The sequence below is a fragment of the Sceloporus undulatus genome, chromosome 2 (genome assembly GCF_019175285.1).
Source record: "Sceloporus undulatus isolate JIND9_A2432 ecotype Alabama chromosome 2, SceUnd_v1.1, whole genome shotgun sequence".
Lineage (NCBI taxonomy): Eukaryota > Metazoa > Chordata > Lepidosauria > Squamata > Phrynosomatidae > Sceloporus > Sceloporus undulatus.
In genome coordinates, this window is record NC_056523.1 from 83242083 (window position 1) to 83258311 (window position 16229).

The 16229-nt window shown below is 39.8% G+C and overlaps 1 protein-coding gene and 1 long non-coding RNA gene across 3 annotated transcripts in view; both read left to right on the top strand.

Moving 5' to 3' along the window:
- Positions 1 to 704: 704 nt before the first annotated feature.
- Positions 705 to 6076, top strand: LOC121923898. Its single transcript, XR_006102489.1, has 4 exons — positions 705 to 820; positions 1633 to 1681; positions 2778 to 2829; positions 5579 to 6076. It is a non-coding gene; the product is annotated as an uncharacterized LOC121923898 (long non-coding RNA).
- A 9328-nt stretch (positions 6077 to 15404) lies between these two features.
- Positions 15405 to 16229, top strand: part of LOC121920207 (ovomucoid-like) — an 8662-nt gene continuing 7837 nt past the window's right edge. The window contains exon 1 of one of the 2 annotated variants that reach the window (XM_042447276.1): positions 15405 to 15525. In XM_042447276.1, coding sequence (XP_042303210.1) covers positions 15471 to 15525 — 55 coding nt within the window. In that variant the 5' untranslated portion in view covers positions 15405 to 15470. Of the gene's footprint in view, positions 15526 to 15968; positions 16052 to 16229 lie in introns of those variants that run through there. The other variant, XR_006101700.1, reaches the window with a different exon arrangement.

Sequence of the window (16229 nt, forward strand, 5' to 3'; positions counted from 1 at the left end):
CATGAAGGTGAATGTCCTGAAGTTGTTCATGGAATGGTGAGACTATCTTTCACTTATAGTGCCAAGGATCCAGGCACCATGATCCTAGGCATGTTTCCTTGGAGACTGAGTATAGGTCCTCCTTGAGTGCAGAGTTCATTTCAGCCACTAAGCCATCACTGAATTGGCTCTTCTTCCACTGATGTAACACAGGCACAGTTTAATGGGAGACAGATGGAAAGCAAACATCCCATGATTTATAACTGTCTATAATTGTAATACAATTTATAAAAGGCTATAATTGTAATACAACTGATTATAGTATAAACTGCATCTTCAAAATGTCATCCACTGAATTCCTCTACATGGAGAACTGTTGAATTAGAATAAAAGAATGGCACATCTGCATGCGACCAGTGAATCATATTATCTGGCATTCATTTTCTAGTGATGGTCAGCCTGTTTTCCCTGGCAAATGTACAGGAAGTCTATCCTTTCTTGATTCAACTTTGTGAATAGTTTGAGGACAACATTAGGATTGGGGGTAGTTTATTGGTGTACTTCAGTGGAGCTACGGAAATGTATTTTAGATATCAAAGATTACTCATAATCTTTCAGTCTCTTATCAAATGATAAATGTAATGGGACAAAAAGAGACAGAAAAACATAGCAGGATTTCCCAAGTGTCCATTCTAGTAATTTGACTACTGTTCCATTAGGTTGATTGCAGCAAATATCCCCATACGAGAGGAAGAATCCTTTGCAAGAGGAGCACCCAGGAGATTTGTGGCACAGATGGGGAGACACATAAGAATGAATGCATGCTTTGTAACAGAATCCTGTGAGTATATCATCAAATGTAAACAGGACAAACAAAGAAAATGGCATCATCCCAGATGCAGATTGGCCATGGGGAATTCATGCTGGCAGTTGATAGGCCATCTTTGCACACCAGAGCCACAGGCAGGAAGCAGAGCTTCTCCTGGTGCAGCTTTATACTCTGCTAGTGTTTAAAGGAGCAAGATGTCACTCCTTGATGCCCATTCATGAAATGTAGGCAGAATAAAAATCAGATATAAAAATAAAAGCAAACATTTCAACAGATATAATAAGTATTTTTATCTCATGAGAGGTTCTCTATATCCACAGATTTCCCTGATTAGTATAAATTAGCAAAATCCACAGAATATAGTCTGTGGACTGTTAAATGAAATTAGGCTGTAATTCCAATGCCAACTGATCTAGGAATAGACCATATAAATTCCATCTGATTTAACCATATGGGACTTTTCTTCTACATAAACATGTATGTTGTTGTTCTATGCCTTCAGGTAAACTCCAGTTTAAGGAAAGCCTGTCATAGCATTTTCTTGGCAAGACATATTTACAAGAGTTATGCCATTGTCTTTCTCTCACATTGAGAGAGTGTAATTTGCTCAGAGCCTCAGAGCCACCCAGTGGATTTTCATGAGTGAGCAGAGAACTGATTCCTCATCTCTTGGTCCAATATTCAAACCACTACACCATGCTGGCTCTCCTATAAAGATATGTATAGAATTGCACTATGAGTGTGATAGCCTTTCCAACATTGATATTATTGGGGCTGTGTGTTTGTTTTGCTAATTTTCTTCCTTTCTCTCTCTTTTTTTTTAGGAAAACAAAATCTGAGATTGGTATAAAGAACATAGGACCGTGTCCCAAGGTTTGTTCTGCTCTTATTTTACAGACTGACTCCAGACATTTCAATAATTTGTAATAATTAGTAACCCACTGTCTTGCTATGTAGTGAAACAATAAAACTAGAGAAACAAATTGTGTAAAATAAATTTAAAACCCTTGAGACTGGATTGCTTATCATGTGCACATTTAACCCGACTGTACCCTAACGGAATGCAGCTGGGATGCGGAACGCAAGCAAGAATTATCACACATAATTTGCCAACAGTTCCGCTGGCCAAGTACAGCTCGGCTGCATCCTGGCTCCCAGGCACACATGGGTGGCTGTATTGCAAAGCTGGGTTCTTTCCCATCCCGTGCCTGGGAGCCGGGATGCAGCCGGGCTGTATTTGGGCAGTGGAATCGGTGGTGAATTACGTGCAATAATTCCCGCCTGCATCCCATTAGGGTGCAGTTGAGTTAAATGTGCATGCAATAAGCTGGGTTTATGATCATCTTATTTCTAGTACTGCTTAAGATATACATTCTGTTCAAGTTTTTGAATGGTATTTTAGGAGTTATTTAGATGGTTAAAATAATCCAGGATGAATCCACCCAATTAAATTGTGGGGGGAGGGAGCACAGGGCTGGCGAGCATGTGTGAGCAACAGAACATGGAGAGATGTGCAGAGATGCAGCTTTGGTTTTAAAAAAATAGTGTGAACAACAAACCTGGAATGCATGAGTGAGATTATTCTCATCATCACTGCACTAAAAAAAATTATGTCTGAACAACCCCTTAGAGTCTTGCAGCATAAAAAGAGGAAAGCCCAGCCCCTTGAAAATTTAGGGCAAGGAATATGACTTTCAGCTTTCTGGATGCTATAGCATTGTATCACACTCCCACAACTGTATAAATGTGCTGTATAACCTGAGGCTTTACTATTACTCTGTACTGCATCTGAGGTAATGGGTTCATATCCATGAAAGCGCATGCTAGAATTAAAAAATAGTTTTAAATGTACTGCCAAATTTATCTATTTCTCCCTCTCTTTTCCTCCTTTTCATTCTGCTCAAGTCTTTCTAACACAAAGCACCTTCCATTGTATAACAATACAGTAATACTGTGATTTTCTTCACAGATTTAAAAGAGTTCCAAGTGACAGAAAGTTTCAGGAAGAAAGACATACAAAGGTAAAACAACAGCAACATAAAAACCAAAATTACTTGGGGGATATCAATACATTCAAACAATATAGGCAAGCACATTTTTTGAAGCCAACACTTCAGTTGAAACTGTTAGTTCATCATATGCATGTTCTCAAACCCACAATTGCCAAGATAATGAGAATGTAGAGTAAATGTCAGGAAGGCAGTAACAGGTACTGATTGCTAGTCAGAAGAGACAGCTAAATTCTAGTTAGCTCTAGTACAGCACAATGACTGAACTATGAATCATGAATTCCATGGTTCCTATCTTGCTCATACAGTCAACTCAGGAGCTGACATTAGGTCAGGAGCAAGGGGGGCATGGGGACCAAGTGACAATTTTTCCTGATAGCGCCCTGTGGCCGGCATCCCTCCATGCACAGCAAGCCTAAATACCTGTTTTCCTCTGCAGTCCCTCTCAAAACATTGTGTCATGTCCTGTTGCCATTTTGAGACGAACTACAGAGGTATTTAGGAGTAGTACAGGGTTCTGAGCTGCATGTGAGTGAGGATATTTTCACGTGTTTTCACATGTTTTGTGGCTTTCTGGCCCAAAATGGCACCATTTTTTAAAAGAGGGGATTCAAGGCTTTGGGGGGACTGGTAGAGAACCTCAGAGGGCACAAAAATGGAATCCAGAGGCCACATGTAGTACACATGTTATACATTTTTCCCTTCCCTGCCTCTTTTATGGGTGAAAGGGACCGACAGAAGGGGCAACTTGAATCCGCCACTTGCAATGCTGGATTGGGGCCACGACAACCGCATACCACAGCCCCAATCCACCTTGAAGCTGGAAGAAAAAGGAGCAGCAAATAGCTGGCTTTTTAGCCTATGCCATGGTTAGAAGCTGGCTTCATGACACTCTGGCAGTGTGTGTTGTGTAAATGCCATGCTGCTTGAGCATCATGAAGCTGCCCCCATGTAAAAGGCTGGGCAGCTCCCAGGTGGCTTGGGAGTGTGCAGTGTGTAAATGCCACACTCTCAAGCTGTCTGGAAGGTGGTGTAAAGGGGCAGTTTATTTTGCCCTTTAGTGTATGTCCCCTCATCTGTGATACAGGTTGTAATAATACTGACATTTCTTACAGAGTTGTAGGGATAAAAGTGTCTGTGTGCCCTCTTCAGTATGTGAAAGCACAAAGCAGCTGTTACTTCCTCATATCTGCTGATTCCACCCCTAGAAGTTTTGGAGTTTATCACACTAGCAAGATCCCATTGGAAAACGGGAGTTAAATGTGATTTAACATGAAGAAAACCCGGAAATGCCCTAAGTTTATCACACGACATCGTAGTTAATAATGCAAAGTTAAACCACAGTTAAAGCAGAGAAAACCAGCAGCTTTTTACCTTGAAACATCCTGAAAGTAAAAAGCTGCCGGTGTTCTCCACTTTAACTGCAGTTTAACTTTGCATTATTTTGTTTTGGAAGCAATTCAGTGTGATAAACTTCCTGAATTTGCAAGTTTTGGTTAAATTCGAATTTAACTTAAATCATGTTTAACTCCCGTTTTCCCACGGGATCCCGATAATGTGATAAAGCTGTCTGTCATCCATATTGCCCTCAGCCATGCTTACTTCTGATTTTGGATTCCAGCCAGTCAGAAAGTCAGTACAACTCTTTGGGGTCGTTTGTTTGTACTGTTCATAAGCGGTTTACGGAAATGCCACAAACAAACAACTGGGAAAATAAACACGTTAAACCATGAAATGCAGCATTAAAATGATTATAACAAGAAAATCAATACCTTGATCTGAGCCTGGAAAACAGTTGGTAATGAATGCAGATCCTTCCAACAGAGTGATATCATCATGGTAGCATATACCAGATACAGAAGCCTAGGTGCCACATTGTGCATCATTTGAACCTTTTTAAAATGTTTCCCAAGGATAGCCCACAAAGGGTTGTGTGTTGAAAGATGCATCCATCCAGAGACGTAGCTAGGATTTTAGGAAGGGGGGGGGGTCCAGACTAAGTGCCATCCAGACTAAGTGCCACCATTATAATTATTCATTTTTCTAATGGAAGGGGGGGGGTCCGGACCCCAAGAACACCCCCCCCCCGCTACGTCCCTGATCCATCTTCCTGGTTTTGCTAATGGAAGTATTTTCAATGGCAAAAATTGCATCATTGGATTCTGGCCTTAAGCTGTATCAGTGGTGTGTGTATTTGTGTACCTTTAAGTCTCCTGTTGATTTATGCCAACCCCACGAATTTCATAGGGTTTTCTTAGAGAAGGGATAATCAAATGTGGCTTTACCACTTCCTTCTTCTGAAATGTAACCTACAGCACCTGATATTCATTGGCGGTCTCCCATCCAAGTACTAATTAGGGATGACCCTGATTAGCTTCCAAGATCAGATGGGATCCAATGCCTTTAGGTTATCAGTGATATTTGTATGAAAATATAACTAAGCACATTATGTGTATTATCATCGTGTTGTTGTTGTTGTATGGCTTCAAGTCATTTCAAACTTTTGCAACCCTAAGGTGACCCTATCATGGGGTTTTTTGAGGGTGCATGTGTGTGACTCACCCAAAGTCACCCAGTGAGTTTCCATGGCCAAGTGGAGAATCAATCCCTGATCTCCAGAGTCATAGTCCAACACTCCAGTCACGTACTATATCATTATTATATAGTGTTATAATAGCCATAGCCTGCATTACAGAGAAGTATTTATAAAGATTTTGTTCACTTCAAACTACTGGTGCTGAATTCCTTTTGTTTTCTCCAGATGGAAGAGCTGACCTTCAGAATATCTGAAAATGCTGAATCCTCAAGTGTTAGAGAGCATGTCTTCATCCTACAATTAAGGAACAATTTTAATTCCTGTAAAGTATGGGCAACAGCCCTTATACTGGACTGTGTGGGAGCGAGGGAGAGACATTACTAAACCAGGAAAATCATTACTTTTGCTATTCTGGTCATTTCCTTATTGAGTTATAGTTTGACCACTTCCAGAACACCATATCACACCCACAATTCACAGTAAAAATAAAACAAAATGTCCCTAATTGTTCCTTTTGTCCATGTCTAAGGATATGTTTAATTATCAGAAGACTTTCTTTTATTTTAATCCTTTAATTTGCTAGTAGGAGTAAGAAAGTTAATTGAGAGATCTTCTGATGTTTAAACAGACTGATTTCTTGAACTTGAATTTATTTTTTATGATTTTATGCAACATATGAACACATTCCTTAATACCATTCTTCACAGGTAATTTTCATAACAAAAATGTTGTACAGTGGCTATAGGTCCAAAACACACTGCAGAAATAATCCAATTTTAGACCACTTTAACTGCCTTGGATCAATGCTAGGGAATTCTGGGAACTGTAGTTCCATGAGACATTTAGCCTTCTCTGTCAGAGAACTCTGGTGGTGCCACAATAAACTACAAATCCCAGGATTCTCTAGCATTGAACCAGGGCAGTTAAAGTGGTCTCACACTGGATTATTTCTCCAGTGTATTTTGGACCTAACTGATCTTCTGACATAATACTAATTTTTGTATATTTTGTTGTTCAATAAGACATCATCTTCTGTATCTTTCCTTTCTGAACCGATACCAAAAATCAAAATTTGCCTACCCTGCAGGGTTCTTGTAAGGCTTATCATAGATTAGATGGTTCATATATGGCTTCTCCCAAAGTATAACTTGTATTTGTAAAATATTGCAGTTGCAGACAGTTGACTTTGTAATGTAGTAGAAATATATTACTCTTTTAGGGGTTCTAACGGTATTAAAAAGCAATGGTAAATAGGCACCATCAAATTCATTTTGCAATCAAGCTATTCTGTCTGATGTTCTATAAACCCCTGGAATAAAGATGATTATTATAGGTAAAATGTACAGTTAGCTTAGGAAGGACCATTAATCTCAAAGCTTGACTTCTTGTTTCATCTAAGGGTTAAACTGTACTGTTGTGTTATGTATCATGCAGTTTATAATCACATTTTTTCTTCAAAAAGTACATGATGTCCCAAACAGGATTGGGATGGAGAGGGGAGGGAGTTTAAAAAATAAAGGTTTCCCCTTCCTATAGCCAATGAAAGAGAAATTTGCAGGAAGGAGTACCTGGGTGTAATGTCCCCCACCCATGTAGAATATTTCTGGTCTGTACCGAGGTGCTGCTCAGCAACCTGAATGTAAAAATGGAAGTGACTCTAAACACCATTCTGTCTGTTTAACATAGTATGTAGTTTAGCCTATAAACTAAGTTATCCTCAATTTTAAGGAATGACTAAGTTGTATAGATAATGCCAAGTTGGCACTGTGTGGTTTCATGCCTAGTATAGACTGCACAATTTCCCCTCAAACTGTGTTTTGCTTAGCAAAATCAGTCACAGACAGTAGGACTGCAGAGGTGGCCATTCCCTAAAATTTTCACAAAATTGTGAATTTACCAAATCTGGACAAGTGCATGAAAAACAAAGGAAGCACCAAAGCACAATGGAACAAATGTCAGGAAAAAACTCTTCTAGAACATGGCCATATAGCCTGAAAAACCCACAAAAAACTACAATGGAAATTGTAAGCACAAAGTAAGTGCAGTAAGTACAAAGTAAGACATATTTAGAATTGCCAGTTGAAATAAGGGACAGGCTCCCAACCCTTCAGTGGTTGTATAGAGGAGGGAATTTCTTCAGGTGTTGCTTGTTACATGGCTGTGTGACCAAAAAACCCCTGTTGAAATACCCTCTTCTATACTATCATTGAAAGGTTAGGAGCTCTGTCCTTTATTTCACCTAGTAACCATAGAGATACTGGATCACATTTACCCCTGCTTCAGCAAAACAGATAAAATCACACAATAGTTGTTGCTACACTATTATGGCCCGGATCCCAGAAGTAATCCACAACATGTGATACAAGGAATACTATGAGATAGTTTTAGAAATTGTGATGTGTGCTGTGATTCCTAGAAAATATCATGTGCACCAGTTCTGTTGACTGACACTAGAATCAAGTAGACAGATAATGCAATACAGCATCACCATATAAAGCTTCAAGCCAAGAAATGGAGATACATATATGCTGGTGAAAGGTCTATACCTCCACATATTTTACTATGGATAAAGTCATTAACCTTGAGCCTACTGTATCATCAGTACGCACCTCACTGCTTGCTGAATCATGATAGACTTTTGTAGTATGATACTCCAGCTGACAGGCTGCATTCCCTTTAACTTTCTATGGTAAGATATCACAAGATAGTTAACAGATATCATGCTTAATAGTCATAGTTGTGTATCTCTTCCTTTCTTGAAGTGTTGGTCATTTGATCTTTAGCATTCTTATAAAATGTAGCTGCTCATTTGTGTATTAAAAGGGAACCATTGAATTTCCCAAGCTCCTTCTGTTGACAAGGACAGGTTGCAAAGCAGTCATAAGCATATCTGGCAAAATGTAGTTATAGAGCTCAATGAGACTGTGAACCATGCTGAGACATGGTTACCAATAATACCTAGCTTTATAATTATGTTCATTTGTAATCACATCTGCCTTTACATGCTCAGGGGAGAAAGAACAGCTGGATAGAGATATAAAAGGATAACAAAGAGTTAATTCTCATTTGTATAGCTCATTTTTCCTCTGTCACTTTTCTATAGCTTCATTCCTTTGCTATTGTCCCAGTGTTGTATTTAGATATTTTGCAATAATAATAATAATAATAATAATAATAATGTAAACTACTTACTCCATTTTATGTTAGTGAAAATACAAATAGAGTGAGCATGCTAATTACTTTAGTGTGATTTGGGTCTTTGTAGTTATTGAAAAATAAGTTTGGATAGCAGTTTGTTTACTGTTACTCTCTTCAGTGTGATTTTGGATCAGGATTTCAAGTGCTAACAATAAGAGAAGGAAGACACCCTTTTAAAAAGATTTGAAATATAACACAATACTGTCTTTCCCTGGTCTGAACATATGTTCAATTTCACCTGTTTCCTGGTGGACAAATGTGAAGTCTATTGTGCATTCTATAAATCTACCACAATTGTCATGTTGTAGTCCCTGCAACTTCATCTTAAATGAGTCCAGAAACTACTTCTACATGTCTTTAGTGATATCACACTTTATTTCCTATATCAATGAAATTTTGCTTACCTTTTATCTCTATAGCGTAAGGCCCTTCCGAATGATAAATCAGTTTTGTTTACATTTTCATCTATAAGGAAAAGAAGATTGTTAAAAACAATATATTGTGGTGTGTATTTTGTTGAATTTTACTTTAGTGCTCCTCTGTGCTACTGCAAAACCTATTAGATATGACTACCAGAATGCCTCCTTAGGAGTTTCTAGCAATTACAGTGGTTTCTCACTCCTTTCAACTTTGGACTCCACATCACCACATCACCAAGGATATATTCTTTGCTGCTTTGAAGTAGTTAACTTCTATGGTGCTGACTTTGTTACAGATCCTCCTGGCCACTGGTAACGGAGATGGTTTATGTAGGATAATATCATTCTGGCCCTTGGACCTCAATGACTGAAACACAGGTTATGTCAGCATATGCACATTTAGAAAAGTTGTCTAAGTACCTCTGTGTGCAATGTTTTTTGCCTACAAAGAATCTCAGCCCCTGTCTTTCAAGATAAGGGAAGGCAGCCATCAAGTGTCTGAGGACTACATCTGCCCAGGAAGTATGTCCTGGCAATCATTTATGTTTTTCACTGTTTAAGTTAGGATTCGCATATCTCAGGGCCTGGCCTCTCTTTCAATAGATCTTTTTATGTATTTTGGCAGAGGTTCAGCTATCTCCAAGGCTGCATCCACACTGCAGAAATAATCCAGTTTGACACCACCTTAACTGTCATAGCTCAATGTTATGGAATTCTGGTAATTGTAGTTTAGTGAGACATGTAACCTTCTCTGTCAGAGAGCTCTGGTGTCACAACAAACTATAATTCCCAGAATTCCTTAGCATTGAGGTATGGCAGTTAAAGTGGTATCAAACTGGATTACTTCTGCAGTGTGGATGCAGCCTAAGTCTTCATCCCTCCACTGACATTCATAAATTGGCTGAACATGGCTGCTGCTCTCCAGCAAATACACTGGCAGTGAAGTCAGTAGGTCAAACTTTTTTATATTATTTATTCTTTTATTAGTTAAATTGCTCAGTGGTTTTAAGGGAGGGATAGGTGAGAATTTGTTCTCTATTTGCATTTTAATACAAGCTTATTTATTCAATTTGCACTTCCCAAACCAATACACAAAGTGAAACAATTTTACAATTCACATTTTTTGCTCTTAACTATGCAGTGCAGTAGACCAATGTGAGCATGAGTACAAAAATGTATAAGAGGTAGTACATATATTAGAGAAATATTAGAAGAAAATTAGATATTGCGAAAACCCCAAAGTCACAGGCATTCACCAGGTTTCAGTGAATACAATTCAGTCAATTCACCAGGTTTCAGTCAATACTACTACTATGGTGGTAGTAGTATATGCCTTCAAGTCTCCAGTTGATTTTTGGCAATCCCATTAATATCCTAGGGTTTTCTTAGGCAAAGAATATTTAGAAGTTGTTTGGCAATGCCTTTCTCAGAAATATGACCTGCAGCCCCTGGTATTTCCTAGAGTTCTCTCTTCCAGTACTAACTAATGGTGTCACTAGCTATGATGCCATGTGCTACAGAGGTCGGGGGGGGGGTACTTCATCCCCTCCCATAACTTACTCACTTAAACTGCACAGCTATCTGCCACCCAGTCAGACCTTGGAAGGACATTCATGAAATGAAAAGGAAAGTGGAGACTCCAGCCAAAAACAGATTTTTGTTGCTTTCTTCCACTAAAAGAGCAAAAAGGCATGTGTGAAGCCCTCTCCTCTCTTCCTGGGGCTTTCTCCCTGGGGAGGAAGCCTATGGGCAAAGCAACCAACAAGGGTGCATGTGTGCCCCTTCTGCTTTGAAGTGGGAGGAGGGCCCAGCCAGGTGTCACCTCTTTTCTGGTAACTTTTTCCATGCTCTGCCTTAAATAATGGAATTACATGGACAGTTTGGAAAGGGTTGTCACAGTACAAGGTTGTTTCAGAAGATCCCCATGCTGCTCTAAAAGATTTTAAAACCACAGGAAAATAAAACATTACTTGACCACCTCATAACTTAAAGAGATTATCGCATTCCATTTCCCCCCGATCTGGGCATGAACTAGGACTGGGCTGGGAATGTGTGCTATCACACAGCTCCATGCCCAGATTGTTACCATCCTGTCCCTAATCGGAATGTCTCCCATAATGGAAAAGCGTTTTTAGCCAGGGATGGGAGAAGGACAGGATGGTAATGACCTGGCCATGGAGATGTGTGATAAGACACAGTCCCAGCCTGGTCTCAGTCCATGCCCAGGACAGGAAAAAACTAGTAGTGTGATAATCTTCTTAGTAATAATTACTTAATAAAATATGGCTGTTACTGATAATTTCTATCAAAGTTCTCTTCCTTCCCCCAACCTCTTTGCCAACATCTCCTTTTTGTCTGCATATACCTAAAAATTGCTGAAGAAAAAGGTGAGAAATATTCAGTACAGCATGAATGGCAACCCTAGACAACTTTCTTCCCCTACTCCAAGAACAAAACTAAAAATCAAACGTGTCCATTCTTCCCAATACCTCATTTCCTATTTTCTAAACACAGAGAGAAAGCATACAAGAGAGAGAGAGAGAGAGAGATTGTAAATGTTTTGTTAGGGCCTTAGTTCCCACAATCAGTCAACCTTGGCTTCTGATCTATGTCTTCCATGTGGGAAGGTCAAACCCCAAGAAGGGAAGGGATGGGAAGGAAAGGGAAAAGGAAAAAGAGAAGGAGAAGGAGAAGAGAAAGAAAGCTGTCTTGCCTTCTTGATTCAGGCACAGTGATGAATGTAAATGCCACTTTGTGATATTTCATTCTGTCCTACTAAAGGTATCTTGCTTCTCGATTTGTTCTAATGATTCAGTGTGACTATATAATATAGAGAAAATCAGACGTAGCCATTTCAGAAAGGAAATACTGAAAATGAGGAGAGCTGTTAAACTTACAGTGCAAAGTAAATGTGCCCCTCAGTGAAAAATATTTGCATTTCCTAAAGAATCAGAGAAGAGTTAATGTAACTAAGGGACAATGCAGATGGCTGAGAAGGAGTGGCCTGTGACCACTCCAGCCACGATTGGGCTGGACCACAGCAACCACATGGCCCATTCTGAAAGTGGGCCACTGCAACTAGCCCTAACATGTGCCATTGGGAGCCAGATCATCTTTGCTTCTTTTTACTTGCACTGGATTATGGCATCAGATTAGCTTTGGGCCATGCTGGGGATGTGCATCATCTAAATCCCACACCCCCAAAGTGGTCAAAGGCCACTTCTTTTGGTCCATGTGTTTTGGGCCTAAGAAACCATTCCCTCTTGTTGGTTTTTTCATTGCAAGCTTTAAATTACAGTGGAGCCTCGATATCCGTAGGCTTGCTATCTGCAGATTTAAACATCCATGGATGGTGAGCCCCATTGTCCCCAGTGGCAGCTCATGTACTCAGCCATACTGCCATTAGGAACAGCCCCCCATTGTCCCCAATGGGGGCTCATGCATGCGGCCCCACCGCCATTAGGGACAACAAGACTTCAGGTAAGCTCCCATTGTTTGGGGACAATGGGGGCTTACCTGAAGTCCTGTTGTACCTAATGGTGGTGCAACCACATGCACGCACCACTACTGGGAACAACAGAGGCTGTCCCTAATGGCGGCATGGTTGCATGTATGGGAAGCATGCATGTGCCACCATTGGGGACAACAAGACTTAAGGTCTCACGGTTTTCGGTATCCACAGGGGGATCTGAAATGGATCCCCCATGGATACCAAGGACCCACTGTAATTTAGGGAAATAGAGTAATACTTATCTGTCCAGTTTTTAAACTTAGCTTCTACATACAATGTCATATTACAAAGCAAGAAGAAGGATTTAGGGTTTCAGCCTTTCCTGAATGATTTTTTTAAACTATTCGGCATGTTGATTATAAAAGAGAGATGATTTGTCTTTTCTCACTATTTCTTAGATTACATGGTAACAGGAAGCAAGTGCTAAAGGTACACCCTTGGCAAATATTTAAGCAAATAATTACTTTGCCTTAGAGTCCTCACATCATGTGGATTTCACTTGATCCAAGAGAGGCCAAATTTGTTTAGCTGAACAACTTAAAGGAAAGTTGTTACACTGCTTATGCCACCACTATGTGGTTCTGAGAACAGTAAATAAAACTACATTTTTTCCTGCCCAGGCACCCAAAATATATTGCAATGAGAGAATAGTTGATGTCATTAAAGCTTAGCTATTATCCTGCCTAAATTAATCCTTTTGTTCTCTTACTGATGACTGTATTGATTTTATGCTTGCTTGTTTACAAAGTATATCTCAGGCAGGACTTGTGGGGGTAGAACTTCCCCAGAGACAGTTAAAGGCATGGGAGGTGTGCGCCTGTTCTTCCTCTTCCCCTGCCCTCCTGTGCCTTCAACTGTCTCTGTGTGCCCTCAGAGATGGCTTCGTGTGCCAGAGAGGGCATGCGTGGCATAGGTTTGCCATCACTATTCTAGGGTGTTACCCAAAGAAAAGGTGAGGTCCCTACCAACTGTCAGCTTCTCTTTAAATGTTGGTGCAATATGCATAGCTCAAGGAAGCATGCGAGAGGCTGGATCTTGAGGGTCAGTTTCTCCTGTGTATACCAGTACTAATTGAGGAAAATTCCAAATATGTGTGAATTTTTTATTTAGAAATATGCAAGAGTGCAATCAAACACACAATAGTAATTCAAATGGACACACCACACAAAGCTAACTTAAGTAAAGTTATGTAAACTGGATAGCTGGGTTTTAGGGTTGTAAAGAGGGAAATATTTATCCTGATAAGCAGACCATGGAAAGTGAGAAGGGGCTTAGATGATGTCTGAAGATGATACAGTGAGTGGGAAAATCTCTCTGTGTACATGAGGAGCTAGGTTTGGGACTGATTTTTTTTTTCTGAGATCCTATCCTCAAGGGGTGCACTATCTTCCAATGTAACAAAGACCTGATGGTCTTCCCAGGAATTGACAGTAGGAATTCAGAAAGACTAATGGCTTTAATTTCAGAATAACAAAAATAGCTATTGGATTTAGGATAACTCCCAGATAGATGGATAGGGAAAGTGGCAGGGAACACAGCAGAAGGGTTAAATATGAAGTGTTGTCTTACTTTTCTTTGCCTTTGTCTTTGTCTTGGGTGGATATGCAGAGTCTAGGGGGAGGACGGAGCAATAAGCAACCCCTTCAGTTTTTATCTTGGTATTACCTGGTTCCTCCATATGTCTTCAGGTCTATGTGTCTTTCACATTGGAAAATCTCCTGGTATTTCAAAAGTCATTGTGACCTCTTAAGAGTGTGCCTGGCTCCAGACATAAAAATATGAAATATGAAAGCCTCAAATATAATGCAGGGTATGTCGGGTATGCTGAAAAGGGCTGTATCTGCACTGCAGAAATAATGTAATTTACACATGCATGCATAAACACCGTAGTTATGGTGCTACACAGTAAATCCCATCTTGATCCCCCCATCTCCATTTACCGGGAAGCAGCCACTGTGATCAACAAGGGTCTGTTCCCATGTCAATTGGGAAGCAGCTAATTGATGGTCCTACCCTCTCCCATGAGCAATCTCTAGTGAGACAGGTAGAAGCAAGACCCCTATTGCCATTCTCCCTCTTGCCAGAGATCACTCATATGGGGGGTGGGTGGGGGGTGGAAAGTGACAGCTAACTGGTTCCCAATCAGTCCATCAATCACTGTTAATCACCCATAAATCACAGTAGCTGCTTCCTGGTAAGTGGAGTTTGGGGGACTTTCACTGTCACTATGTAAAGTAGGGACTACATAGGGATCAACAATATAAAACAGTCACAAGTGCATAAGTCTAGGGAGATTATCGCATTACCAAAAATGTCTTATCCCCGACTGGATACAGTTGCATTTGGGACTGCAAGCGAGTTTTATCACACTCAAAAATGCCACTGCTGCTGCCGGGCAACTGCAACTTGCATGCAGCCCGTCCGATTTTTGAACACAGGAAGCTCCCGTCTTTGAAAATCAGCCAGCTAAATGTGGCTGGGACCCAGGCTGTATGTGGGTTGCAGTCACCTGGCAGCAGCATTGGCAGCATTTTTAGTGCAATGAAACCCACTTGCAATCTGAAACACAACTGTATCCCATTAGGGATAAAACAGAGTTTTTTTTGTAATGTGATAATCTCCTTTGTTACATGCTCATAACTACCCAAAAGGATTCCGGCCATCACATTGTGAGTTTTCTGGATGGATTACTCTGAATTGATTATTTGACTTCCACAAAAACAGTGGTTGGATTAGTAAGATTGTTGGAGTAGTTCAAATATTTTCCATGTTTTGTGCTTCGCATACTTACTGACACAGAATTTCAACTCATGGCTTGCTACTAACCTCAACAAACATGTTCAATTGTTTGCAACAACAAAAGACCAGGAGCAAGGAAGGATCTGTAGGTTTCTTTTGCATATTTGTGTATATATATAGTTAATTTCAATCTTGATGGAACTATTCACTAGCTCAACACCAGGAAAAGACTTGGTTAACTGTCTCCACTATGAAGTTCACAGGTGTATTTGTGGTCCTCTTTCTGACTGTTTATGTCTTCTCAGGTGAGTATCTTTCAACAAATAGTACAGAAGGTATCTTTCTATCAGAAGTGGACAATCCAGAAAAATCAAATCTAATGGACCTCATATCATTATGTAGTTTGCAGTGGTGAGAAATAGTTAAATTTTGCTTTTTACCACATGTAGATGTTTTAAACCCCAGGAAGAAGCATTTTGGAGTGCTTGTTAGCATCCTAGGAAAACATTAAAAACTATCCAGTGACATGAAAGAGTTTGTTTGTATTAGTGACTTTGTTGCAGTTTGAGGCTGGAAAAAGATATGAAGACTGAGAACGGACTGGGGAGGGTTGCATTTTTCTGTATTGCTAACCTGCTAACACTGTTCTCATAGCTATGTGAGGGAGGGGGGGTCATACTTGTTTACTTTGATTTTCTTTGCTTCTCCAATATATAGCTATTGGAAGCCAAACTTTCAATAGCCTTCTGACAGCAGGTAAAGACATTCTTGTGCCAGCAGGCCTTTGCAAACTCATAAAGGCTGCGAATGTTGTCCTAATGAAATTTTAAGGTTTGTATTTTTAACATATTCTATTTTAATTCATAACTGTTTTAACTTTTTAAATAGTTTAATCATTTTTTAAAAAATTTAAAACTGCTATTCCTTTCCTTGTTTGGGAGAATGGCTGGATATAAGAAAATAATAATAATAATAATAATAATAATAATAATAATAATAATAATAATAA